The following is a 27,673-nucleotide window of genomic DNA, read 5'->3' as shown; positions in this document are numbered from 1 at the left end:
TTAAACCTCTCTGGTAAAGAAGATCAGATCCTCTATCAAATGAAAGGAACTTGGAAGGGGAAATGCCATCCGTGTGATATATCACCCAAAGAAAAACTGAGCAACTTGCCATTATTTTAGAGACAGCACGAAAAGAACACCACAGAAGTGGGGCCTCATCCTTTGATTTTTAACACAAGAGAAAAGGAGGATCGTGCTTCAACAAGTAAGTACATTTACTATTATCTTAATATGGGATAGCTGGGTAGAACTGTTTACCAACCACCTGACTGCTTTTTAAACAAACATAGCATTACTCCTGCCCCCAAGATGCTCACTTACCCCCAAAGGAGGCTTTTTGGGGTCTTTTATTCCCATAGGAGGCTGAGGCATCCCAACACATTTGGAGAATCATAGTCAGAGTTTTGGCCCATTATTTCAAATTTCCTAGATGGTAGCAAACATTAATTTCATAGGCTGAATTTGAGTTTTCCAAACCAGTAAAATTCAGCTGAATAAGTGAATCTAAGCTAATGCTAGTTAAAGTGAAGTATGGCTGATAAAACAATCCACTGTGGCTGGAAAACTAGCTCTGGGGTAATTCCCAAAGAGGGGTCCCAAACATCTCCTGGGTAGCCTTGGACTGTGTGGTGGCAGGTTACCCTGAGAGGATCACATTGAAGGCCGGCGTTCATTTTCATTTCTAAATTTTGATATATTTACTGAAAAAACAATCAGCTTCCCCACATTATAGTACATAAGTAAGTCACGTTTCCAGTATGTCTTTTCTCTTCCCTTTTTATTGACAAACTTTTCTGTCGATTGAGATCCTCTCCCCTTGTAAGACATATTCTTTGCGTAGAAGTGTTTAAGAATTGAGACGCTTGTTTTTATAGGTTAATGTATTAAGAAAGAAGCAGTTTCATAACTTAAGGACTTCCTTGGACAAAACAGGCCCTCGCTGGTGCTCTGTGTTTCTCAGTACGTTCTGAAGAGGATCTGAACTTTCTTAAGTTGGCTAACTGATACCGAGGGCCCTTAGAGTGCTCTGTGGTTTTAACAGAGTCGTCCCTACTGAGCAGAGAGCCATTCCGTGGGATAGCTGGTGTTGGTTCTTAGAACATGCACAAGGCAGGGTCAGCTCCCGCGAGTCCCTCAGCCTTTGTGTTTCCCCTGAGACCCAGCCCCGGTTTAGAGGTTGCTCACATTAAGATCCTCACCTCGTTTCAGACAGGCAACTAGAGACTTGTACAACGTACAGTAGGCCCATCTTCCTTCCTGGATGACTTCTATTTTTTTCCTTTTTAGGTTGCAAAAATAAATCCACGATCTTTGACGTTCAGGAGTTTGGATACTTCAGTACACCATCCAGCCTCTCCTCGGTGTGTTTCGCAAACATCACGGGAGAACCCTCTGTGTGGGGCAACTCAGCTGTCTTCTGCCCCCGCCTGGCGCGTGCTGGGAGGTGCCCAGGTCTCACTTGGCTTGAAATTGTTTGCTTTCATTTTCCATGGGTCACACACTGAAGTGGGGAGCCCCACCACCCAAACGCCCATACCTCAGGATCCTTCAGCTCTTGCTGCTGGCGGGCCTTTTTTGCTTCTCTTTAGGTAAGTAACTTTCAGGAACCTGACTGTCAAGTCTGCTGCTTCTGGGTTTACCGAAAGGAAATGATGTTCTCCGTGCTGCCCCTTCTATCGCCCTGTGAGCTGGAAGGGAACTTCGGGGTATTTCAGTCCATTTTAGAGGTGAGAAAACTGAGGTCCAGAGAGGTTAAAGAACCTGCCCATGATCACACAGCAAGTCAGCAGCCATGTTAGCTCAAGAACCCAGACCTTAAAGGAAGGGTGGGACGATGTTATTTTAACAAACCCATAAAGCTGATTCAGGACAGCTTAGAGTTGTGGTCTCTTCCATGAACACTAGATGCTTATTTGCATTTTGTGATATGCTTGGTGTGTTGATCTAGGGCTCTGGTTTCCAAATTATATTTCCGTGAAATCACACAGCTAGAAGTCTTCTGCTTCTAAAACTGAACAGTGATGACCTTCTTTCCAACTTGAAGGGGGAAAAGAAAGTAGTGGAGGCATATATAGTAGTCCCCCCCGATCAGAGGTTTCACTTTCCGAGGTTTCAGTTACCTGTGGTCAGTGGGGGCCTGGAAGCAGACGATCCTCCTCTGCCATTTGTCAGAAGGTCAGTAGTAGCCTAATGCCATGTCACAAAGTCCGCGACATTCCCCTCACTTCATCTCATCACGTAGGCCTTGGATCATCCCGTGTCATCACAGAAGAGGGAGTCACAGGCAATAAGATATTTTGAGACAGCGAGCCCACATTCACGTAACTTTTATTGTAGTATATTGTGATAATTGTTCTATTTTATTATTCGTTATTGTTGTTGCTCTCTTACTGTGCCAAATTTATGAATTAAACTTTATCATAGATATGTGTGTATAGGAAAAAACATAGATAGCATATATCGGGTTCAGTACTGAGCTTTCAGGCATCCACTGGGGGTCTCGGAACGTATCCCCCTCGGATAAGGGGGAACTGCTGTAATCTTTGTAATGTTAAGTTTTTGTCTTAATATTTATTTTTATGCTTTAGTTGCTGATGCTTGTTGTCAATACTGGCATCTGACATTAAGCGGTATCAGGGTTAGCACAAAATTCTATTGTTAGTTATGTTTAATTTACTACATAGATATTTCACGTATGTCCTACAGAGAACACCTTGACTTCTAGAGGCTTGTGTTCCAGCTCAGTGCTGGTCTTGGGGGCTGTCGGGAAGGGTGGAGCTCATCCTACTGATGGGGGGTTCTGACTTTAAGTCAAAACAAACAGAAGATCTGTTTTCTGCTGAGCAGCATACCCCTTGGTTTCCCCAAAATAACGAAGAGCAGTTTGCCAGTCTGCTAAGAGCCGAATAGCAAGGTCCTTGTCTTGGAGCTGCTTACTTAAAACATGTCTGTGCTGCCGGCGTCACCTGGAACGTCTGAGGTGGGAGGGAGGCCCCGGCAGGGAAGGGAAGAGGAGTGGGCACACAGGATACTTGGCTGCCGTGGGAGGAGTCGTAAATTTTCTGTCCTGAGTTAGAAGTCTTGCTGTTTTACATTGTTGCTGAGCCAAGAGAACCATGAGTGAAGTTTCACAATTTACACATCAGCTTTATGTATATACTTGACAGTTATATTACATTTCCCACACTGAATTTTCTTCTGGGAAGCTGGGAAGCACTCCCAAACAGAATCTTCTGGGGAGTCTAAATGAGTTGAAAAATATTGAGAAGGAAATTATACAGGTTTCCTAGAGGATGTGTGTGTGTATGTGTGTGAGAGAGAGAGAGAGAAAGAAACAATAAATAAGAGAGAGAAAATATAAAAAGAAAATTAAAACCAAGGCTTTAACAATTATACCAGGAAAATTAGCCAGAGGCAAGTGGAAGGAGATGATCTTTGAGCTAAAGAAAGATATTTAGGAAAGCACCTTGCTCTACAGCCAGACCCGGATTTTATTGTTTCTGTCCTGAGTCAACAAATGGATCCAGGAGCTTCTTCTGTCCGAACACCTGCTGTGCATCGGGTAGGCTTCAAAACGGAGCCTGGGATTCCTGCCCTCAAAGAGATTTGAGTATGTTAGTCGGAGAGAGCAAAACTGGCCCCCCCATGAAGCAAGGGAAGAGCAGTGAAGCACCTGGTGCTGGCTGTAAGAGCCCCAGACCTGGGAAGGGCAGGACCCAGCTGGGCTGCACAGCTGGGGCAGGCGTTATGGTGAAGGATGGGTGGTCATTTATTAATTCAGTAAACGGTGAGCATCTCATATGTATAAGACACTTTTCTTGGTCCTGGGGACAAGTGGTGAGCAAAATCGATGTGGCTTTTGGCTTCATGGAATTTAGGGTCATTAGGAAGAAGATGAAAATTAATCAAATAATTACTCAAATGAATATATCACCAACAAACACTGTCTTTCCCTGGCAGAGGGGAGAGTGGTGAGAGTAAGCTGGGTGATGGCGGAAGGAGCAGCCTGTGAGGGAGAAAGAGGAGCAAGGAAGTGCAGAAGGCCAGTGTGGGGTCACGAGGGAGGCAGGAACCAGACACCAGGGGCTTAAAGGCCACTGTCAGGAACCTAAATGTTATTTGGGGGCACTGGGAAGCCACGGAAGGGTTTTAAGCAGGGGAGGGACATGGCCTGTACCAGAGTTGCTCACACTTTAATTATGCATGCCAATTGCCTGGGGGCCTTGTTCAAATGTCAGTTCTAGGGGATTTTTAGGGCAATGAAAATACTCTGTATGCTACTAGAATATGGATTCATGTCATTATACATTTGTCTAAACCCATAGAATGTACAGTGCCAAGAGTGATCCCTAATGTAAACAGTGGACTTCGGGTGATAATGATGTGTCAATGTAGGTTCATTGATTGTCAAAATTGTGCCACATCTGCTGGGGGATCTTGGTGGTGGGGGAGGCTGGTGGTGGAAAGGGCAGGGGGTATATGGGTATTCTCTGTACTTTCCCTTCATTTTGCTGTGAACCTGAAACTGCTCTAAAAAACAAAGTGTACGTATTTTAAAAAATGCAGTTTCTGCTTAGGTGGGTCTGGGGTGGGGCCTGAGATTCCGCATTTCAAACATGCACCCAGGTGATGCTGATGCTACTGGTCCACAGAACTTTAGTTTGAGTAGTAAAGCCCTAAATGACATTTTAAAAACCAGTGTTGCTGAAGCATAAAGAATGGCTCGTAGGGCAGCCAGAGTGATTGTGCAAACCCATCAGGAGGCTGTTTTCATAGCTTACAGTACCTGACGATAGCTTTGACGATGGGAATGGAGTTGGAGGGAGATGGATGGACCGGAGAGTGTGTGTGATGTAGAATTGTGGGGATTTGCCAGACGGGAGGGTAGATGTGAGTTGTGCGTGACCTGTGGGAGACAAGACTGGGTGAAGAGAGTGAAATATGATTACGGAGGACTTTGTTCCAGGGCCGGGGATTTGTCACATATACCCTCCTCTCCTGCCCTGGGTCACGTCCACCCATCCCCAGCCCTTGCTGTCCAGGACAAGTGACCCCTCTTTTCTGCACAGGGTAGGACCAGCTGGGCCCCTCTCCACTTCCATTTCGGTCTGTGGAGGCAGAAACCCTGGACTCATGTACTCCAGAAATCGGTGGTTGTAGGGCAGAGGGTTTAACAGGGCCTCATGTCGGCATCTGTTCCTCAGAGCTGGGGCCTTTCAGGGAGACCCAGTTCTAAGGGGAGGGGAGAGGCCTTTGGGTGGAACGGGCCGGGCACCCAGGAAAGGTACTGGCCTGTGAGTCCACAGCATGAGGAACACTGAGCTAGAGGAAAAGAGAGCCCTCAGAGTGCCACCGTAAACAGAGCCTCACCCCACCCCCATGTACGTCCCAATGCTGCTGGCCAGGGCCTCTCATGAGCCACAGTTCTTGCTGTGACTACCCTGATATCGGCTGTTCAAGTCCCTGAACATTTTAAAGACGTAAATCCTGTTTAGAGACACACACCAAAGTAAGGATCAGATTTATACAGAGTATAAACACTGGGCCTAAAGAGGAGAGAAAGTTGGGAGCAGGGCAAAAAGCAGGTGACAAGTCTCAAATCTGTCAGCTGCTGGAGAGGAGATGCCTCTTCTCCTCCTTCTTGCCCAGCACCCAGCCCAGGGCTGACACAGGCCCCACAGGTGCTGGTTCACTTAGAAGCACTTAGAAGCGTTCAAAAAGCGCCCTTCCATTGGAAAGACATATACAGACCATTAACAGTATATCTCCAGGCTGTGGGATTATAGGGGACTTTCATGCCTTTCTGTATTTTCTATTCTTTCTAAATTTAATGTTTCTTTCTGAGTCAGGGAAAACATCTATTTAAAAAGCATACTTAAGCCCTCAGTGAGAGAATGTGCACCACAGCACGTGGTGACTGAAGTTGCTGGGCTCAGTGGATTCTTTCTCCATTAGGAGAAGTGGTGGTGCAGCCCCACTGACCACTGCTGAGGTTCAGCTCCGTGGAAGGGCACGAGGACCAGGCCACTGTGTCCACGCTGCCTCCCTCCAGTTTGGAGGCATTAGCGGAGACCCGTGGCTTCCTAGATTGGGTTCTTTTTTTTTTTTTTTTAACTATACTTTAAATTTTATTATATTTATCATTAGATCCCCCAATTTTCCTGCATTTTTTGGCAATGATGTAAAATTAACCATTTTAAAATGTATAATCTGGTGGTTTTTAGTGTATTCACAATGCTGTAAAACCAGCACCACTATCTAATTTCAGCATGTTTCCATCACTCTCAAAAGAAACTCCATCCCCATCAGCGGTCACTTCCCCTTTCCCTCTGCACCTTCTCCTGGTGACCATTGACCTACTTTCTCTATGAATTTGCCTATTCTGGACCTTTCTTATAAAAGGAGTCATACAGTAGGTGGCCTTTGTCTTCTTCCACTTAGCGTAACGTTTTAGGGTTCCTCCATGTTGTAGCAAGTATCAGTACTTCATTCCTTCTTTGGCTGAATAATATTCCACGGTAGAGTGGGTTTTTGCAAGGTGCCTTGTTTGTCTGAAAGTAGCGGCCTCTATACTTGTTGGCAGGAAGCTTCCTCTCCTGGGGGTTAGCAGCTGAGAGTTGAAGTGGTCAGGGCAGGAAGCTGGCAGAGGGGTCAGGGAAGACAGGGGCTGGGGGCCGTTGCCGTGCCGGTGGGGCAGCTTACACACATTTGAGAGAGGAGCAGAGTCTACTTCCGTTTCTGCCTTCCCTCCCCCCTCCTCTCACAGCCCCTGTGTCTACGGACTGCTGCTGGGTGGAGGAGGCTCCGGGGGGGCCCCCCACGCCAGCTGTGGGCGCTTGACTCAGTCCAAGAGTCAGCCAGTTACCATGGTGATTCTGCAGCCACCCCCCCCCCCACCCCCCCAGCATGATTCACCAAACCTGGTGCTGTGCCTGAGACAAAGGGCCCTGTTTAAAAAACCTGTTCAGCATTTGACAGTTAAAGCACTTTTATATCTAGGTGTCATACAATCCACATGATACTTAATGTGAAGTTAGGAGGGAAGATAGTATTATGCCCATTTTGCAGAAATTATACCTGAGGCCCAAGGTGGTTAACCAACTTGATCGAGGTTATAATTCTAATATGCAGCGTGTAGAACAAGATCTCCTCGCCTAATGCCTAGCCATGCAGTCAGCAAATATTTATTGAGCACCTACTATGGGCCAGGCCCTGTTCTGTATTCTGCAGATATGGCAACAAACAAAACAGATAAAGCTCCATTCTCATGGCCCCCAAAGTAACTACACATGCAAATATGTATCAGCTGGAGACAAGCTGGAAGAGAAATAAGTCACGGAAAAGGACTGAAGAGTGGCAGGATGGATGGGGTCAGAGAGGATGGAGTCAAGTGACGTCAGCATCATGGCAGAGTTCCCTTTGGTCTCTCCTCTAAGTAACAACCAGTCAGACATCCAGTGACCAACAAAGGACTCCCTGCACAGCACACCAGAACGTCCGAGTGATCCATTCACCTATCCATCTGAAGGTGGGCGGCCTGGACCTCCGGGAGGCAGTAGAAATAGGGGAGCAGTCCCTTCCCTCTCGCCTGCCAGAGGTGACCCAAAATGCAGATCTTCACACTGGCACACATGCCAGTGACCATAGGCCTCAAGGGCAAACACAGCACTCGTGGCTTGGACTCTGTCCCACCCCCAACGGTGGTGGTCAGTGCACATGTCCTGAGGCTCCAGGACACAGCGAGGCTAGCTACTCACCCCGCTCCCACCCCTTGGCAGTGGTGCCAGCCTTTTCAGCAGTGGGGACTACATTGACGGCATGAATTTTCCCAGCAGGGGTGGAGGCCCCTGATCCGAGGTTCCAGAGCAGAGCATCAGTGTGCACATGCCAGCGCTGGCAACCAGAAGCTGCGGCCCCTGCTCCTGCCAGTAGTGCTGGGTGTGCACAGGTCCTGAGGCTTCAGGACACAGAAGAGTGCTGGTGACCCTTCTCCTGGCAGTGGTACTGGTCTCTCCAACAGTGGGGACAACAACCAATACATGGATTTCACCAGCAGAAGCAGGGTGCCCTGACCTGAGGTCTCAAAAAGCACACTGGCACACGGCAGTGACCAGAAACTGCAGGGCCAGCAACAACACTTGCAGCTTAGCCCCTTCTCCTCCTCCTGCAGTGGCAGGTGGCACCTGTGACCTGAGGCTTCAGGAACCACAGCAGAACCTGAGATCCAGCCCCTGGTTGTGGCACCTCTGACACCAGCTCTACCAACGGTGGGGCTGCATGCAAGAACGTGGGCCCCCGACACCAACAGTGATACATGTGAACCAGTGACCCTGGCAGTGGTGCTGCCTGCACCCCCAGATAACTCAGGAGCAGCAGCACAGGTAGAGCACAGGGCAGCAACACCTGAGTCTGTGGAGAGCGATTGGGGCAACCTGAGACCCAGGTGACCCCAGAAGCAGCAGAAGTGCTCACAGCCTGGTAACCCCAGTGATGACAGCTGAGACTGCAGCAACATCATAAGCAGCACGGCATGAGCAGCACAAGGAGGGCACTGATCACACCTCTGGCAGAGGCAGTGGATGATGAAAAGTGTAGGCTCTCAGATACAACCAGAAGCAGTTCAAAACCAAAGTAACCAAAGCTGCACCCAGATAAGACAGGTGGTTCCTACCACAAATGCACAGGCAGAGGATCAATTCCTCAAACAGCATGAAGAACTACAATAAGACTGCAGAACAGAAGGAGAGTGACAGCTTTCCAGAAACCAAACTTGAAGTCACAGAAGATAACAATCTGACTGGCAGAGAATTCAAACTAGCTGTCGTAAAGAACTCAATGATCCTTTCCTGGCAGAGGAGACAACATGATCATGAAGGTTGTTTTCCCAGGGCAATGTTATTCATTGCATTCCAGATGTGTGACCTCTTTCTTTCCCCCAAATGTGGGAAACCTGACTGCATACTTTGTGACTTTGGGGGACTGCATTCATGCTTAAAAAAAAAAAAAGAAAGAGAAACTCAGCTAGTTACAAGAAAACTCAGAAAGTTCAATAAGCTTAGGAATAAAATTAATGAACAGAAGGAATACTTCACCAAAGAGATTGAAGCTCTAAAAAAACCAAACAGAAATTCTGGACATGAAGAACACAATTAATGTGATTAAAAAGTAATGTGGAGAGCATAAAAAATAGAGCAGACTTTATGGAGGAGGGAATCAGTGAGCTCAAAGATAGAAACCTAGAAATGATCCAGGTGGAAGAGGAGAGAGAACTAAGATTTTTTAAAGGAAAGTCTTCAAGAAATGTCTGATTCAATTAGGAAAAGCAACATAAGGATTATAGGTATCCCAGAAGGAGAATGGAGGAAGAAAGGATCAGAGAGCTAATGCAAAGAAATAACAGCTGAGAACTTCCCAAACCTGGGTAAGGAACTGGCTATACAAGTACATGAAGCTAATAGAATTCCTAATTACAGCAATGCAAAAAGACCTTCTCCAAGGCATATAATATTAAAACTATCAAAAGTCAATGACAAAGAAAAAAAATATTAAGGGCAGCAAGGCAGAAGAAAATAACCTACAAAGGAACCCCCATTAGGCTTTCAGCAGATTTAAGCAGATAAAGAACTCATACAACTCAACAACAAAAAAACAAACAACCCAATCAGAAAATGGGCAGAGGATATGAACAGACATTTTTCCAAAGAAGATATACAGATGGCCAGCAGGCACATGAAAAGATGTTCAACATTACTAATCATTAGGGAAACGCAAATCAAAACTAAAATGAGATTATCAGCTCACACCCGTCAGAATAGCTATGATTAACAAGACAAGAATTAACAAATATTGGAGAGGTTGTGGAGGAAAGGGAACCATTGTACACTGCCAATGGGAATGCAAACTGATGCAGCTGCTATGGAAAACAGTATGGAGATTTCTCAAAAAATTAAAAATAGAAATACCATATGATCCAGCTATTCCACCACTGGGTATTTATCCAAAGAATATGAAATCAACAATTCAAAAAGATTTATGCACTCCTATATTCATTGCAGCATTGTTCACAATAGCCAAGATGTGGATGAATGGATAATGAATATGTGGTATATGTATACAATGGAATACTACTCAGCCATTAAAAAAGATAAAATTCTGCCATTTGCGACAACATGGAGGGACCTTGAGGGTATTATGCTAAGAGAAATAAGACAGATAGAGAAAGACAAATACCCTATGATTTCACTCATATGTGGAAGATAAACAAACAAACACATAGATAAGGAGAACAGACTAGTGGTTACCAGAGGGGAAGGGGGTAGGGATAGGGTGAAAAGGGTAAAGGGGCACATATGTGTGGTGACAGATAAAAACTAGACTATTGGTGGTGAATACGATGCAATCTACACTGAAACTGAAATACAATAATGTACACCCGAAAAAGACACAGTGTTGAAAGCCAATATGCCTTCGATAAAATAAAAAAGTAAAATTAAAAGAATTTTTAAAAAAGAGAGAAAACAAAGAATAAAAAAAAAAAACAAGAGAATGGAGTCAGAGAAGTCCTCTCTGACAAGGGACACCAGAGCAGAGACCCAACGGAGGTGAGGGCCTGAGCCACGTGGACGTCTGGAGAAGGCGTCGGTACCTGTCATGGGCCGGTACTATGTAGGGTTTTACTTGTGTCATCTCACTCGAATTCTCACCCCACTTTGTGAGGTAGGTGTTGCTATGCGCATTTGTAAAATGGGGAAGCAAGCTTGCGATTTCACTAGGTTTTAGGCAGTAACACTGAGATTCCAAGGCCCTAACTCTCCCTTCCAGAGCCACCAAAGCAGACAAAACCCCTCGGAGACCTTTCAACTGTTTTCCTGTAATAGTCTGCGTGTAGCAGAGTCCCTGAGTAGGAAAGCCGAGTCCTGGAGGAAATTTCCAAAATGCCCAGAAGATGGTTGGTTCCTCTTTTCAGTCTGGTTCTTCCTCAGCGTGAGCCTCTAGTGAGGGGACCTCACATAGGAATACTGAAAAGCCCATTGATGGCGTGTCACTGACCTTTAGAGAGACACCCACGCTTCTCCTCAGATGGCTGGACAAAAACTCCTTAAGAACCATCATGGAAACTAGCTCACTTTCAGTTAAGATTTCTCCAATGTCACCATATGTCAAAATCAGTTAGAAATCCTGGATTCTTTTTGGGTGGGAACAAACAGACTGGTGGGGGGAAAACCCTATTATTTAAGACCCCAGTTGAGTAAGCTGCTTTCTGTCATCATGTCTGTCTGGCCCAAAGCAAGACCAGACATAACCCCTGTCAGGTATCTGACATAACCCCTGAGTGACATGAAGGGGACCAGAGGGCAGAAGCTGAAGGGGAGGGGAGGGAGACAGAGGAAAGGAAGTGCTAGCAGAAGACCTGCTATGGACCAGGGACTCTGCTATTTATATCAGTAAGTTGATTTAATTTTACAATGATCCTCAGAGACAGGATCATACCCTTTTTATAGAGGAAGAGACTGATTAACCAGTAAGTGGCTGAGCTGGGACTAGAAACCATGTCAGTAGGAAGCCGTACGTAGTCCATGCTCCTTCTATATATCACTTTGCTTTCATTGTTTCTCTTTTTAAAGAGGACTCGGGGTATTTAGCTACTATATGCTCCCCTCAAGTATTTATTTTTATTTCTTCCCTCTTTTCAATTATATTCCCTAAAGCTGGGACAGGCAATGTTCAGCACAATTGCCACAAGGGGTGCCTTCGATCATTCTGAGTCACCTCACATTGCTAGGAAAATACCTACCATCACAAAACTTTCTTCCTAAATGCTGTGGTGGGGCCACATCCAGCCTGAAGGAGGCCTGAAGAATGGCTGGTGAGATGGAGGGGTGCTGGTGCCCCACAGTCCTGCTGTCCAAAAAGAGAAAGCGTCTGGAAGTGAGATCCCTAGACATGGGCCCCCCCAAGGGCTCTGTGTGGCTCCAGGGAATACGGGGAGGGGAGGACACGACATGGTAGCATTGGGTGGCCCAGGGAGACGGCAGTTGTGAAAGAGCTTGGGGCTTAGAACGACTCTGCTTTTAGGTCAAGCCAGAATGGGAAGAGTGACTATGGCTTCTGAACCAAAAAATCAGAAACTATTGTCGGACAAGGGATTTTGGTGCTACTGATGCGTGCTTAGGAGCTAACAAAGAGATGCAGTTTGGATGCTGAAATGTTGGTATCGCTGGGATATACTGATGGGAAAATGGGCAGAATGTTTTAAATGGGGGCCCTCTAGCAAAACTAGGCTGTAGGTCATGTGATTGCAGATAACCAAGAGAGTTAAGACAGATATATGTCCATTTAGGATAGCTGAAGAGGGCAGAAATGGTCCAGAGGTATAACCGAGCCTTGTCTGGTGGGGATGAGGTGAGTCATTTCAGCCTGAAGTCATGGAGTCTATCAGGCCTGGAAGGAAAAGGACTCTGTTTTTCAAAGCAAAAGAACTCAGTGGTGGGGCTGGGCTGGGGTGCAGGCAGTGGTTGGCTTACTTATGCTGGAACTGGGGCCTAAAATTGGGGAAACCAATAAAGAAGGAGAATGGGCTGGAAAGCCTGGGCCAGAAAGTATGAAACTGGGGTAGTTTCCTTTCCTGGGTTTAGTTTCTGCATCTGTAAAATATGACCACCAAAATGAATGATCATGGAAGTCCCTTCAAGATCTCACATTCCTTAATTGTGACTTCCATCCACCCGGGCTGAGCATTTGTCAATCCATAGTTGACATTCATATGCTAGGGCTCCTAAAGTCCTCTCTCTTATGGGACTAGTGGAACCTCTCCCTTACTGTCTATCCACAGATAAAGAAAATGTGGTATACTCCACATACAATAAATATATTATTCATATCATCATTGTCATTCCTTAAAAAGGAAGGAGATTGTGGCACATGCGAAAACATGGCTGGACCTTGAGGACATTATGCTAAGTGAAATAAGCCAGTCAGAAAAGGAGAAAGATTATATGATTCCACTTCTATGTGATATCTAAAGTAGTCAAATTCCTATAAACAGAAAGTTGAGTGGTGTGGGGCTGTGGGGAGGGAGAAAGGGGTTGTTTAATGTGTACAGAGTTCTAGATTTGCAAGACAAAAAAGTTCCAGAGATCTGTTTCACAACAATGTAAATATACTTAACACTAATGAACCGTACACGAAAAAATGATTAAAATGGCAAATTTTATGGTTTTTTTAACCACAATTAAAAAAGAAGGGAAAAAAAAGTGCTAGGGACCAAAAAATCAAAACAAACGTAGCTCTCTGATCATGCTTAGTCACTAGATACAATACCCTGAGTTCTATTACTGCCAAGTCTGAATTCCTGTTTGTGCAGGAATCTTTGTTTAATAAATATGAAATCTTGTTCTGCTTGCCTCTCCTTAGGCATCATCCAGGTAACCAAGACCGTGAGAGAAATAGCAATCCTATCCTGCGAGTACAACATCTCCACTGACGAACTGACGAGCGTTCGCATCTACTGGCAAAAGGATCGAGAAATGGTGCTGGCTGTCATGTCTGGAAAAGTGCAAGTGTGGCCCAAATATGAGAACCGCACCTTCACCGACATCACCAATAACCTCTCCATTGTGATCCTGGCTCTGCGCCTGTCAGACAATGGCACATATACCTGTGTCATTCAGAAGAGCGAAAGGGGGTCTTTCAGACTGGAACACCTGACTTCCGTGATGTTATTGGTCAGAGGTCAGTGGGATTTTCTCATTTACTACAAGCTGGCAGACTCTTGATGCCCTTAAAGACATGCTCCTATTGATTTAGGTGGAAGTTTTACCAAAGAGGGATGTATCTCATTTCATTTCTTAGGTTTTTTAAGGTTAAGTGAATCTCTAGTTTTACATTAAACCTAATTGGTTTCTCAAGATGTTCTGGAAATATCTAGTAGTGTGTGTTTCTTGCACTTTGATAATCCAAGTTCGTGACAATCATCCTGGGGCACTACAATGACCTGAAGTGCCTTCTGAATCATAAGGGGCCACATTTGATCTGATGTAGCTGTACTATTAACTGCGCTTGACCAGTAATAGATTCTTGTGAAAGCATGTTGAAAGGTATAAGATGCAATGCAATGCAGGCATAAGCATTTTTCAAATAGTGTTTGAATATCTATTACTATGACTATTGTATTATCGTATTTATTGTATATTTGAAGTTCTCATCTAACAGCTATTCCTACAAAGTTAGATATTAGGGAACTGGATGCAGCATTTATGAGTGCCATAGGAAATTAATTTGTTAATTCATGCATCAAAGCCCTATTTATACACCTACCGTGAAGGGCAAGCATTTCTTATCTTGGGTAAGGAGCCTTGACTTAATCACAGGTGATGGTACTAGAGGATGCTGAAGCAGCCTGAGCCCTTGCTGAGAAATTGCAGCCCTGGGCCATTCTCTCATACTTGAAATTCAAACACATTTCTTTTTCTTCCTGGGCACTTGAGCCTGTAGCAGAAACCAAACCTCTTAATAAAAGATAATGTTTAACCTTGATAACTGATAATGTAAGTGGGTCCTTAGTGAATTCCTCACTGTTCTTCCCTGCTTTGGTCTTCAGCTACATTGACTCTTTGGCTCTAGCATCCAGATCACACCCAAAGCTTAGCGCGTAAGCCAAAGTTACATGGAATTATCTTAAACCTCACTCTGTGCATTCCCTACTCCTGGAGAGAGGAACTGATTATATGGTGGTGGGATCTGAGGAAGTCTAAGAAACCCAGCTCCTCCAAAGTTCTGATCTGCATCGATTGATTCCTGGAATTCTTGCATTATAGCCTCTCCTGCTAGGTTCAGCATTTTTCTCCTACAAGATCCCTGTTGAAAATGAAAATGTGTTACCTGGCGGAGGTGGCACAACCAACATATTAGCCTGTATTAGTTAGTTACATTAGATACATAGTCAATCCTCCAACAGAATACCCAGAGACACAGAGACTCAGGACATGTACATTTTGATAGAAAGATAAAGAAGAAAATCCAAGAGGGAGAAGAGGCAGAGTTTCAGGGAGGGCCGGCCCTAGTAGCCGATTACAGGAGACCAAGCACAGCTAAAGGGGCAACATGAGAGTGCCGGGGGCCTCAGAAAGGAGGACGGGGTACCAGCATCAGGTAAGGGAAGACACAAAGGGAAACTTCACCTGCTTGATTTGACCCAGAACCAATTCTGATTTTTCCGATTGCATCCATGAGAGCAGTGCTCCTCAAATGTTAAGGTGCCTGTGACTTGAGGACCTCGTTAAAATGCGGATTCAAATTCAGCAGGTCTGGGGTTGGATCTGAGATTCTGCACGTCTAACAAGCTCCCAGGTGATGCCTGTACTGCTGCTGAGGACCACAGTTTGAGAAGCAAGAAATTAACCTCTCAGGTGGCTAGGGTGACCAACTGTCCCAATTTGCCCAGGTCTGAGGAGATTTCTCAGACACAGGTTTTCAGTGCTAAAACTGGGAAAATCTCAGGCTAATCAGGACAAGTTGGTTTCCCTACATTTGCCTGAGATTGCCAAATGATACAGTATCAGCATTGCAGTATGTGGAAGGCTCCATTAACCAGCACATTTGAGGAACTAGCTATACTAGTTAACAAATTTACTAGGTTAACGGATTTTCACCTTTCTAAAACATGTGCACCCTTTCCTTTGCTAATAAGACATTCTTACCTTACCCATTAAGAGTGGTGAAAACTTGGGTTAATTGGTTAAATGAGATACAAAGGGGTAATTCTTTGATGATTCACGGTCTTGCAAGGCTCTAGGAGCTGTTACTCTAAACAGATCATCTTATAGAAGGGATTGGAGACAGAGTTGAGGCTGTCCTAAGCTCAGCCAGACTTTGAAAAGAAGATTTTTAATCCGATCTCTAGTATTGGTGGCATTCTCTGGTGCACTATTGGTGCGCTCAGAAAAGCAGTGCAGAAATGAACATGAATCATAATTTAGGATATCAGTTACCTGGATTTGTTATTCCAGGTTATAACACATGACATATTGATAGTATAAGACACAAAGAGAATATTCTTTTTTTGAGGAAGATTAGCCCTGAGCTAACTAACATCCACAGCCAATCCTCCTCTTTATGCTGAGGAAGATTGGCCCTGAGCTCACATCCGTGCCCATCTTCCTCCATCTCATATGTGGGACACCTGCCACAGCATGGCTTGATAATCAGTACACAGGTCTGTGCCTGGGATCTGAACCGGTGAACCCCGGGCCGCCAAAGCAGAGCACGCAGACCCAACTGCTACGCCATGGGGCCAGCCCCACAAAGAGAATATTCTTAATGTCAGCTATCTCTGTGACAATTTGATCCTATAGGATAAATTAAAAGAGTAGGAAATAATAATGTCAATTAAAAATGGCTCAGGAAAATGTCAAACAATGTAGGAACAGGGTTAATTCAGAAAAGAAAGGTGGCTTCACCTTCAACCAAATCCAAGTTTTTCCTTTTCTTAGCAATTATAATCACTTGACATAACTTCCCCTTTCCTCTGTTATTCATGGTGCTACCAGGCAGTCCCGGAAGTTTTCACCCAACCGCTTGATGAAAATGAGGGAACTCATCTAAGAAAGGACAAACTTGAGATACATATAAATCAGGCCATTAACTACCTTCCTGCGTGTCAGGCTCTGTGCTATGTGATTGATAGTAATGACGTCATTTAATTCTTACAACCCCGGAAGGCAGATATTATTATCCCCATCTTACAGATAAGCAAACTAAGACTGACAGTGGGTAAGTAATTGGCCCAGGATTAAGAGGCAAATCTGGTTTTAAAACCTGCTCTTGATGACGACTAGGCTATCATGCATCTCTCTGTGGGACTCAGAATTCTGAAAAACACACAAAAAACAAAAAACTATATGGAATGATGTATGGGGGTGTGGGTTCCCCACATTCATGCTGAGAAGTATAAATTCTTTAAGTCTGAGAATAGGTGAAGAAGTGAGGGGAGCTTTCACCTGTGTTCTCTGCAGTTATTTCACTATGCTTTGCTTTGTCAATACTTTGTATCTTACTGAGGGTCAAACACACAAATGAGAGAGCCTCGTGTATCTTGGAGGAATGCTAAGAAGGCCTCTCTGTCCTTTTAAGGCATATCAGAATAGCGAGGGCATCAGTAAAGTATAGTGGTTGAGATGACAGGCTCAAGACTGTACACTTTGGACTGGGGTTTATCTGATTAAAAGACTACTCTTGAAAAAGCAAGGGAATGCTAGACAAACTTCAGGGTAGTGGTTACCTCAGCTGTGGGAAGGAGAGCACAAGATAGGTGAGGCCATGCGAGTAGATTTACCTAAGTTACTGTCAATGTTCTGGTTCTCAAGTTGGACGGTGGGTTCATAAGTGTTCGTGTAGTAATAATTAATAAATAGATAAATAGAAGAGAGCCACTTGGTGCACCTCAAGTATCAGGAAGAAAGGAAAGAAAACAAAGTGAAAGAAAGGAAGGGAAGGAAAGGGAAGGCTCTGGTATCAGAAGAACTTCATTCAGATCCCAGCTCTGACACTCACTGGTTGTGATTTCTGTAGACCTCAATTTGATTATTTACAAAATGGAAATTGTATTACGTTAAATCAGATGAAACTTTTATTTTACCTTTTTGGATCTACAACCTACCTCCTAGGGTTATTGTAAAGACAAAATGAGGTAATGTCCAGACCTAACAAACATCAAGAGCTCAATCAATGATGTCTGTTATTTTTCCCTTCACCTCTTACAAATGCAACTACTATGTCAATGTTTATTCACACGAACCTACTTCATCTCCTTTCTCGAATAAATGCCCTCCTACCTCCATCAAAAGTGATGAAGAATTGATGTAGCCAATTCAAACCAAAGCTAGCCTTTGAATTGTACATAATTATTAATGACTTATAGGAAGTTGCAAATTATATCTCATTTTTTCATTCTTATTAAAGCTAGATAATCTATTAAAAATATAAACCCATACACACACGTACACATATGTAATGATATGTGCATATACTTTTCTCTTCAGCCAACTTTCCTGTCCCTACCATAGCTGAAGTTGGAAATCCATCTCTTAACATCAAGAGGATAAATTGTTCAACCTCTGGAGGTTTTCCAGAGCCTCACCTCTCCTGGTTGGAAAACGGAACAGAAGTAAATGCCATCAACACAACGGTTTTCCAAGATCCTGAAACCGAGCTCTACACTATCAGCAGTGAACTGGACTTCAACATGACCAACAACCACAGCTTTGTGTGTCTCGTCAAGTATGGGGACTTAACAGTCTCACAGACCTTCAAGTGGCAGATACAACGTAAGTGGCAGTTTCCTGGGGAGTTTTCACTGTGTAGAATCCAAAAAGAAAATAACTCAGCCAGATAGATTTTAAGAATTGTGCGTATCGACTTTGATAGTATTTTTTTTTTGCAGTAGTTTTAGACACGCAAATAAAATGATAAAGTGTTATTGTGACTTATTAAGGTCACTGTACAAGGTGGGACTGCAATGTTACTAGACTAATTTTATTTTCTTTAATAAACGTTCTAAAATTTACACACCCAAATAAGTTTTATCCACCGAGTGTAGTCATCTTAGGAAGTTACTGTAACAATATTGTTGTTATCCAAAGCACTAAACTTTGTCCTTCTTTGGAATTGCCCGCGGGGCTTTGGGGCTTTCCTTTTGGGACCCCATCCCTATAGTCCCATGGTATCAAGTCATTGCTTTTTATGGGCAAATGTGTCTTTTAAGATGAACTCCTGATTCATTCAGAACCAAGTCTGGTGAAGAACGTAAATGACAAACCACTCGAGGACAATGCCTGAAAAAAAGAGGTCATTTCTGAGCAAAAATCGTGACCAAATACGTTACCCTTCAAGGAGAGAACTTATAGAATTTTCTTTCCCCAAGAGGTGAAATCATTTGAAAATATAAAATGGAAAAAGTTGGGCTTATATAAATTTACACATGTTAAACCCATAATGGGTTATTACAGAAGAACTCAGATACTCGAAATACCTGCCTAATTTGTATGGCTGATTATATGGGGGACCACCAGGCCTCTCCCACCCCGGGCCCTACTCCTAACAATATGTTTTGTGGGTGCATCGTAAGAAACAATATGCTGTTTGATATACGATGGTATGTATAATGTGTAGTATGTCTTGTGTCCTCTTGTCTTTACCTGTAGTAGAGGAGATATTTTAGATATTTTAGGTCTAGTAGTTCATTCTAATGAATGACTTACTCTAGATCTTTCCATATCAAGTGGATTCTTTATTTAGGTAATGAGATAAAATTTCCTGGGAAAATTAGTTCAAATATAAACCAAATTTTGACATGATTTTATTGATAGTCCAAGTGCATCTCTCTCAATTATCTTTTATGTATTCTAAAAATATGTATTAAAATGAGATTTGAATCATATAGTTTATTAATTCAGCATTACTTTTTATTTTACTGATATATGATTAACCAATTTTATATTATCGTAAGGTGGTGAATAGTATACAAATCAGTAATAGCAGCTTCAAACATATTTTATTTTGGACAGTATTTATATTTGGAATATGGGTATATATTCTAGGACAGGGGTTGGCAAAATGTTCAGAAAAGGGCCAGATAGTAAATATTTTAGTCTTTGTAGGTCATAGAATCTCTTGCAAGAACTTAATCCTGCTGTTATACCATGAAAGCAGCCATAGCAAGCTAAATAAAATTAAAAAATTTTATTTTAAAAAATAGGTGGTAGGCCAGGTTTGGCTTACCTACTGTAGTTTGCTAATTTATAGAAAATAGAATGTAGCCCTTCAAATAAAAGGATGGAGCTATAATTTAAAGATGATTTAGGCTGCCCAGCTTTATCATCTTTTCCCTCGTATGCCTTCTCTCAATTCTTCCTTCAAGCTAAGGATGAGCAGAATCCCTTTTCAGTCTAATTCAAAACCCTATTGCACTATTGCACTATTTGGTCTACATTCACAATGATTAATGGAGAGATGATTAAGTGTATGTGTTTATTCATTCCTCCATTCAATCTTTATTAAGTAGTTATCACATTCAAAGCGTCTTACTAGGTCCTCGTGTTGTCGCTATGGTCCAAGAGCTTTAGTATATAAATACTTCAAGGCTCATTAATTGAACTGCAGGCATCATTTAGAGTCAAAAGCAAATAATGCATTTGTGGGTGGTTGAGGGTTGACTGCATAAACAAACATAAATTAGGGGTATAGTTCATAGAAATGCTACAAATCAGTGTGAGTAAAGCTTTACTATATAAATGCCCACTCTAAAAAACCCTCAAATTTATTAATGAAACAGATTGGGTCTATGATTCTATTAGCCTGGGCCTGCTGAATTTGTTAACCCTTGATGTCCTGGAGGCATATGTGTGTGTAGAAGAGGACCGAGTCCCACTCGTGGTGTCTAAGAAGCACTATGAGCAAATGTCCGCATGGAACAATGCCCCTGGGATCCTGGGTCCGTCCTGTGTGGCGTTACCAGGTTCCTAACCGGCATCACAACAGAGCCGGTTGGCTGCTACCGGTTCCTCCTTCTTTCCCTCACACACACATCCTCTTTCTAGGTTAAGTGAGGCTTGAGGATGGATGGGCAGTGGCTTCTGAGAGGAAGTCAGGAGTGAGTCAGAACCTGTGAAACTTCTAGACTCCCAGGATAAAAGCAAGAACCTCTTTGTTATTGTGGGTGTCATTCTGGTCTGTAAAGATAACCCTGATAATCACTTGATGTTTCCACGCAATCTGGTGTTTTAAAGAGAAAGAAAAAACCAACTTTCTCTAGTCCCTAAGTGGTAGGTGCACCATGATCAAATGTGCATTTTAGAGTGATTACTGTGGCAGAATGTTTAGAAATTATTAGAGCCCAGGAAACCAGAGGCAAAGAAACCAGTGTGGAGGCTACTGGGTGGGAGATGAGGAAAACTTGAACTAAGGCAGTTGCTGTAAGAGATTTGGGGAAAAGGAGTCAATTGCAGAGAGTTTCTGAATACAGAATAGAAAGTCCGTGGATGCCTACTGGGCAGTGAGCACAAAGACAAGCTTTTACTCTTGTTTGGGTAACTAAATGTGTTGCCATTCACTGAAATTGGAGAATATAGGTGGTAGTATGCTTTGGAAAGAATAGAGTGAGTTCAGTTTTAATCAAGTGGAGATGCTGGCATCCAACCATCTAGTTGGCAGCTGGAAAATAAAATCTGGAACTCAGAAATGAGGTCAGAAATATGATATACAGGTTTAAAATCAGATGATGTTCCAACCTTGGGTGTGGATGAGATCACTCAGGAGGACTGGGGCCAATGAGAGGATAATGGGACCATAGACGGAACCACGGGGAACCACATATTGAGAGGGCAGGAAGAGGTAGGAGAACCTATGAAGAAAACTGAGTCACAACAAACACAAAGAGAAGCATTTGGTGTCAAAAGAGTCCAAGGAGGAGAAGCTTTCAACTGGACCAAATGCTGATGAGAACTCCAATAAGCTAAAGACCAAAGTTTATCCACAAGGCTTGGTAACCAGAAAAATTTTAAAAACTAATAAGTTAGCAAATGTTCAATATTGATTGGTAAGCCATTCTAGAGAAATCAGAAGAGGATGAGCTGCTAATATTCCTTTTAATCTGTGTCCCTGCCCTTTCTCCAGATGTTGTTGCTAACTACTCCTCAAAGGGGTTGAAGAATAAATGGTGTGGCCGCTGCTCCTGATCAGGAGGGATGCACAGCGGTGCCACATACAACTTTCCATTCCCCACCCACATCCTTCCTTGCGCCCCCATACAGCCCATAGCCAATTTGCAGAGCTCTCGTCCAGGAGGATCCTGCCTAATACCAGGCCATATGCACTCTTAGTTCATTGCTGGGCCTCTTCTATCCTTCCAGAAGCTCTAGGCTGGATGGTGAAAAATGTGTATCTGAAAATGAATGCAAAGCGACTCCTGTAGCTTTAGGCACCTACTGTGAGAGGTAGGTGTGAGTGTGTGTGTGTGTGTGTATGAGAGAGAGAGAGAGAGAGGTGTGTATGCTAAGAGAACACGCTAAGAGAAAGGAAGAAGCCATGACAGAGCTGGAGAATGAAAAATAAGATATATCCAGAACACAACATCAACTAATTAGTAGCAATACATAGTAATGTCAGCTATAAAAATGAGATACAAAGACAAGATAGCTTTTAAAGTATCTCCTGAGAATCTTTTTTCATGCCAGCTTAACTCAGTAAATGCAAAAGTTCACATTTTCTTTTTCACATTCAGTATCTGACACCTGGATATTAGTTGCCCATAAGTATGTGTCTGATCGAAGAGTTATACAAGAAAAATGCTAGCAGCTGTGTTTTGAAGGGCTGACCAGGCAAAGAAGTGAAAAGTGCTCTACAGTTGTGTCAATATACGGGGCATGGAATGGGTATCAGGCAATCGGAAACACATTAGAGCTGACAATATTCTTTTCCCTCTGCAGCCAAACTAGACGACTCTCCTACTAACCAGTCCCCGCTCCTGACCATTATCATCACGGTCTCACTCATTGGGACTTTTGTGATCGCTGCAGTCATATGGCAAAGACTCCAGGCCTGCAGTAAGTACTATCGTGCAATCATCACCATCTCAATTCCTGCAAGCTCAAACTCTATCAGTCTGGTTCAGCATCTCTCTGAGGTTTTAGCCTAGTCTCTTCTCATTTTTGGAGCAAATCTATGGGAATTTTTGTGTCTCCTTTACTTGTCTTGACAAGTTCTGTTTATTCACTGGACAGACATTTCTTGGGCACCTACTATGTGCCTGGCACTCTACTAGGCACTGGAGATACAAAGATGAGAAATCACTGCCCTCAAGACACATTCTAGTTTAATCCTTTTATTTTTCCTCTAACTTGAGAGTATTTTCTTGGAGACACTGAGACTTGCTAACTAATTTGAAAACATTTCTTTCTTTCTTTCTTTTTTTGCTAAGGAAGATTAGCTTTAGGCTAACATCTGCTGCCAACCTTCCTCTTTTTGTATGTGAGCCACTGCCACAGTAAGGCCACTGAGAGACCAGTGGTATAGGTCTGTACCTAGGAACCGAACCTGGGCCGCCAGAGCAGAGCACCCCAAACTTAACCACTAGACCACTGAGGCTGGCCCTAATTTGAAAAGATTTATGATGCAAACTGATATTCTAATTTTTGACTTAGAATTGGAGGAAAGGCAGAATGGTAAGATTTGGGGGTCAGGAATAATTTTTTTGGAGGAGGGTAAGATGCACTAATGAAGTTAAGAAACTACACGGCCACAGGTGATTTGACCAATTCTCAATTCTTCAGAATACATGTTTGGAAGGAGTGGTTGAGGAAAGAAGAGATATCTAGGATATTTGTTCCTATGAATTTAAATATTTGGCCTTACACATATCCTACCCTCAATCTCTGTAATTAAATGAAGAGGAACTGCTAGTCCAGAGCTAAGGCCATAGTCACCAGGAAGGAACATCAACCTTTCTTGGAGTAGAAATCATGTACAATGAGCAAAGAAAATGGGAAGACCAACATCTGCTGATTTTCCCAACATTCAGCACAAAAAACAGTCCAAGCTCAGGGAAGTCACTAGAGATTCTTTGCCCTGAACAACTCACCCCACAGGTAGGATGAAGAGGTCTGGTGGGATCAAGGATGTTTCTAATACAGACTGTCGAGCCTTATCCCTGTAGTTCAGGGTTTTTCATTCTTAGTACTATTGACATTTGGGGCCAAATAATTCTCTGTTTTAGGGTGCTGCTCTGTGCATTGTAGCATTGTTAGCAGCATCCCTGGCCTCTACTCGCTGTATGACAATAGCACCCTTGCCCCAGCCGTGACAACTGAAAATGTCTCCAATCATTGCAAATGTCCCCTGGGACGGTGGGTGGGGGTGGTGGACAGGACTCACCCCCAGGTTGAGAACCACAGCTCTAGTTCTAAGCCAGTCTGAAGGCTTGCTGAAATATGTGGGCACAATTTAAGGGAAACTTATCTAAATTGTTATTGTTTGTGCTTATCTTCAAGGACCTGCTCCAAGAAGGAGGGAGAGGAGTAATGAGGGTAACATGGAAATGGAATGGCTCTCCTCTAACTCCAGAGGATCTGCAAAAGCATCAGGCTGAGTGGAACACCTGGAGGTAGCTGCCTTTAGCTCTTCTCTACCAATGTGGGGTAGATGAGATCTTGTGGATCACGAGGCACAGTGTTGCTTTCCTCTCAGTACCAAATTTAAGAGCTTTTACCTACTATGCCACTTCTTCAAAAACCTCATTCAGATTGCTCTAATGATTGGTATCTCTCTCCTTTCTCCCCACATACAATTTGCTTACTATAACCTCTTCCTTTGCTGTGCCATTCTGCCATCTTGAAATGTTCCCCTCTTGTCCGTCAATTCAGTGTCTTTCACTATCTATAAAACACTACCTTACTTTTAAGTTCATCTTGAAGTACTATTCCTGGGCTACCTCCTTATTCTGACCATTCCTTTTTCCCCAGATCCCTCAGTACTCATGGACATGGATTGGGATCACTTATGGGTCTCTCTGTACTCACTCAGGAACATTCTCATTGGTCTCTCGGCCAGTTACTAATAGTCACACTACCGATCCAATCACAGAGCCAAATTATTTCATAAAGAATTGCTTCTCCTTGTCATTTTCCCACTCAAAAACTCAGAAGAGACCCCAGTGCCTACAGAAAAACCTTCAAAACTTTTAGCTTTCCACAGTCTGGGTGATCACTTTAGTCTAAACATCCTCAGTTCTTTGCAATTGTTCTTCACATGGCAGTTTCCAAAAGGTTCAAGTGAACACACTAGATGTCAGTAAATGGTGTCCAAGACTTTAGATTTGACCTGACTGATTCTACATACAATGGGATAAGTACTGTCTGGGGTCTGGAATGTTCTTTCTGTTAAGGGAGCCTAACACAGCATCAGCTTTTGTGAGTCACATGGTTAACTTATATCAATTTTGTGTTATCCTAAAACTCCCACTTCTTTTCATGTAAGAGAAACATTGGAACATTGGAATCCCAGAGACTGCTATCAGGTCCAGTGTGGTTTACAGCCTCCACAAGCAGCTCAGTTTTGACTTATAAAAGTTAGGGTGACACCAGCATATGAAATGAGAGTCTGCAGAGTTACCTTTAAAAATAAAATGAAATGTAACACCTGAGACTTATATAACAGGCTATGTTTTACAAAAGTATCATTTCATTTTAGTCTTTTAAAAAATTTCTATGAGCAAGATCTTTCTATCTCTATTTTATGGGAGATGAACTCGAGGCTCCCAGAATGAGTGATTTCCCTAAGGCCAGACAGATAAGGAGCAAAATCAGGACTCAAACTGGACATCAGCTCAGGTCCCTCTCAGACACCAGAGCAGCCTACACATATTTTCCCCACAGCAGGCCCAATTTCCTTCCTGTTTTCTTTTCCTTTCAACTTCTTGCTCACTCTTCAGGATGCCTTTTCTGAGATGTCCCCCTCAGTTCTGCAATTACGTAGAATTTCCTGGACTTTCGTTCGATCTTAGAAGTTGTCTGCTCAGTTGGCTGAAACTTCATAATGAAGCCACGACTCCAGTCTTCTACATGAAGCCGTCTGTGGCCATCTTGTCCAGTTCAAACATTTCTGCCTCTGAAGTGCTACAGCAATGCTCTCTCCAGCACATCACATTCCACCCTGGGTTCATGTGTCATGTCTTATATTTGTTACCAATTGTGGGTTTACTGAGAAGAGCAGCCATGCCTGACACATCTTTGTTGGCCCCAGATATAGAAGAGTGTCTTGATCAATAATGTTTGGTTGTTTGGTCATAGCTGGTGCTTAATATTTGCCTGGTATTTCATGTAGTAAAGTGTCAGGCTTGTCCTCAATTCTCTCGAAATTTAGACTTCCCTTTATATTCTTTAGCCATCAAGATTAATAACTACAATGTTACCTCAAGTTGGGAATGCGCTTGTGATAAAAAATTTTAAATTTAAAAATGCTTTCCTCAGATCCAACGTCCATCTGAGATTCTTCTTCTTGGAACTTCGTCAAATGGCCAGGATCATCCCACCTTGCCCTTCATGTATCTGTTCTCTAGAAGCCTCTTCACTTCAGTGGATTTGCAGAAAGTGACTAGAGGAATATGCTGGGCACAGAAGTAGCTCTGGTGACCTTGATCAAGGAATTTGGAAACAGAATTCTTTAGACCTGGAAGAGACATTAGAGAATACTAGTCTCATTAATGATAAGGATATCAAGGCCCTGGAAGGTGACCTGCATTGTAAAGGCCAAAGTCAGTACCCAGATTTCCTGGCTCTGGTGCTTTTTTTCCTCCATCAGTCTAGCCCTGTACTATTAACTGGGGTACATATGTGTATATATACACATCAGTCAAAGTGCTTCTGGAAACAGAATTTTCCAACATCAGGTCAACTTCAGATACTTGATCTGATGCAATACGGGAGAAAGATTTTATGTTGTTGTTGTGTTTTGTTTATGTTGTTGAAAGCAATCCAATGTTACTGTGTGGCAAGTATGTTCGTATGTATACCTATATGAAGACAATGGAACTATTATTGGTGTTTAGCCAGTATTTCAGTTTTCATTGTGGTCTCTGTTGCTCTCCCAACTTCTCCATCAGGTTCAGGAGAAAGTAGAACTATGTGAGACTCATTTCCTCTGACATGTGAGACAAACGACTCACGCACCTCAAAGCAGTAGGCAGGTTGGAGAGAGAGAGTTTGGTTTAAACAGTCACATTCTACTGGTTCATATTGGACTGATAATCTCCCTAAGTGGTTTTATGCTAGTTTAACCTTATTTGTAAAACATTTATGAGAAAGTTCTCATTTAAGATAAGATACGTTTTTATTGTGTAGATACTAAAGAGTAAGCTGTCTTCAGAAGAAACTGATTGAGGTAATGAAAACAGCATTCTGTAGGGCTTCCTTAGATCCCTACAGTGGCTTTTCTTCCTTGGTATTTCTGGATCCTTCTGACATTAGCAGAGAATTGAAAACAAAGAAGTGACCCACTGCTGTTTCTCTGTTACTTACTCTTTCTCTGAAACTTCCTTCCACACTCACTGGCCCAGGAGTGGACCTAAGGTAAGCTGGGGTGATCAGACATTCTCATCTGAAAATTTGGAGTTGGACAGCAAAAGTTGACCAAGTTTCTCCAATGTGGCTGGATTTAAAACATCTAATTTTGGTAGCTATAAAAGGACCAGATTATGCTATATAGTCTAAGAACAGAAGTACACTTTTAAATGGTGTACCAGAACAAAATCACTGAAAATAAAGGTAGCAGACTGACAAGAACTTAAAGCAAAGAAACAAACAACAAAAAACACAGGAATTACTGCATTTAGTTAAGATTTATAATCCTCAGACATGATCAAAAGGAGACATCAAGAAGTAATTAGCCACAAAATAGGGTAAACCTAACAGACAGCTTATTTATACTTTACATAAGTATATTAAGTTATTGCTTATTACATTTAATAAATGTGTCAGCACTGTTTTTTCAAAGAATTTTATTTTACTTTTATTGTTCTGATATTTGTGTGATATGAATAAAATTATTTTTAAAACGAACTATCTAATTTTATAACTTCTAGTTGAAGGATTTAATCTATATGTGGTTGTGAATAAAACAATAAACA

The 27,673-nt window shown here is 42.9% G+C and overlaps 1 protein-coding gene and 1 non-coding gene across 2 annotated transcripts; both read left to right on the top strand.

The window, feature by feature from the left end:
- On the top strand, positions 1 to 27,606 carry CD80 (CD80 molecule). The gene is made up of 7 exons (XM_046659748.1): positions 1 to 205; positions 1,288 to 1,589; positions 13,414 to 13,731; positions 18,039 to 18,323; positions 22,482 to 22,598; positions 24,042 to 24,154; positions 26,019 to 27,606. Exons 2-6 carry the CDS (start codon positions 1,490 to 1,492, stop codon positions 24,137 to 24,139), a joined length of 918 nt encoding a protein of 305 aa, XP_046515704.1. The 5' UTR covers positions 1 to 205; positions 1,288 to 1,489; the 3' UTR covers positions 24,140 to 24,154; positions 26,019 to 27,606.
- On the top strand, positions 8,839 to 8,995 carry LOC124238777 (U1 spliceosomal RNA). Its single transcript, XR_006888382.1, has one exon. It is a non-coding gene; the product is annotated as a U1 spliceosomal RNA (small nuclear RNA).
- Positions 27,607 to 27,673: the final 67 nt, after the last annotated feature.

This window comes from Equus quagga, chromosome 4 (genome assembly GCF_021613505.1).
Source record: "Equus quagga isolate Etosha38 chromosome 4, UCLA_HA_Equagga_1.0, whole genome shotgun sequence".
NCBI lineage: Eukaryota > Metazoa > Chordata > Mammalia > Perissodactyla > Equidae > Equus > Equus quagga.
This window is presented reverse-complemented; position numbering and strand designations above follow the sequence as displayed.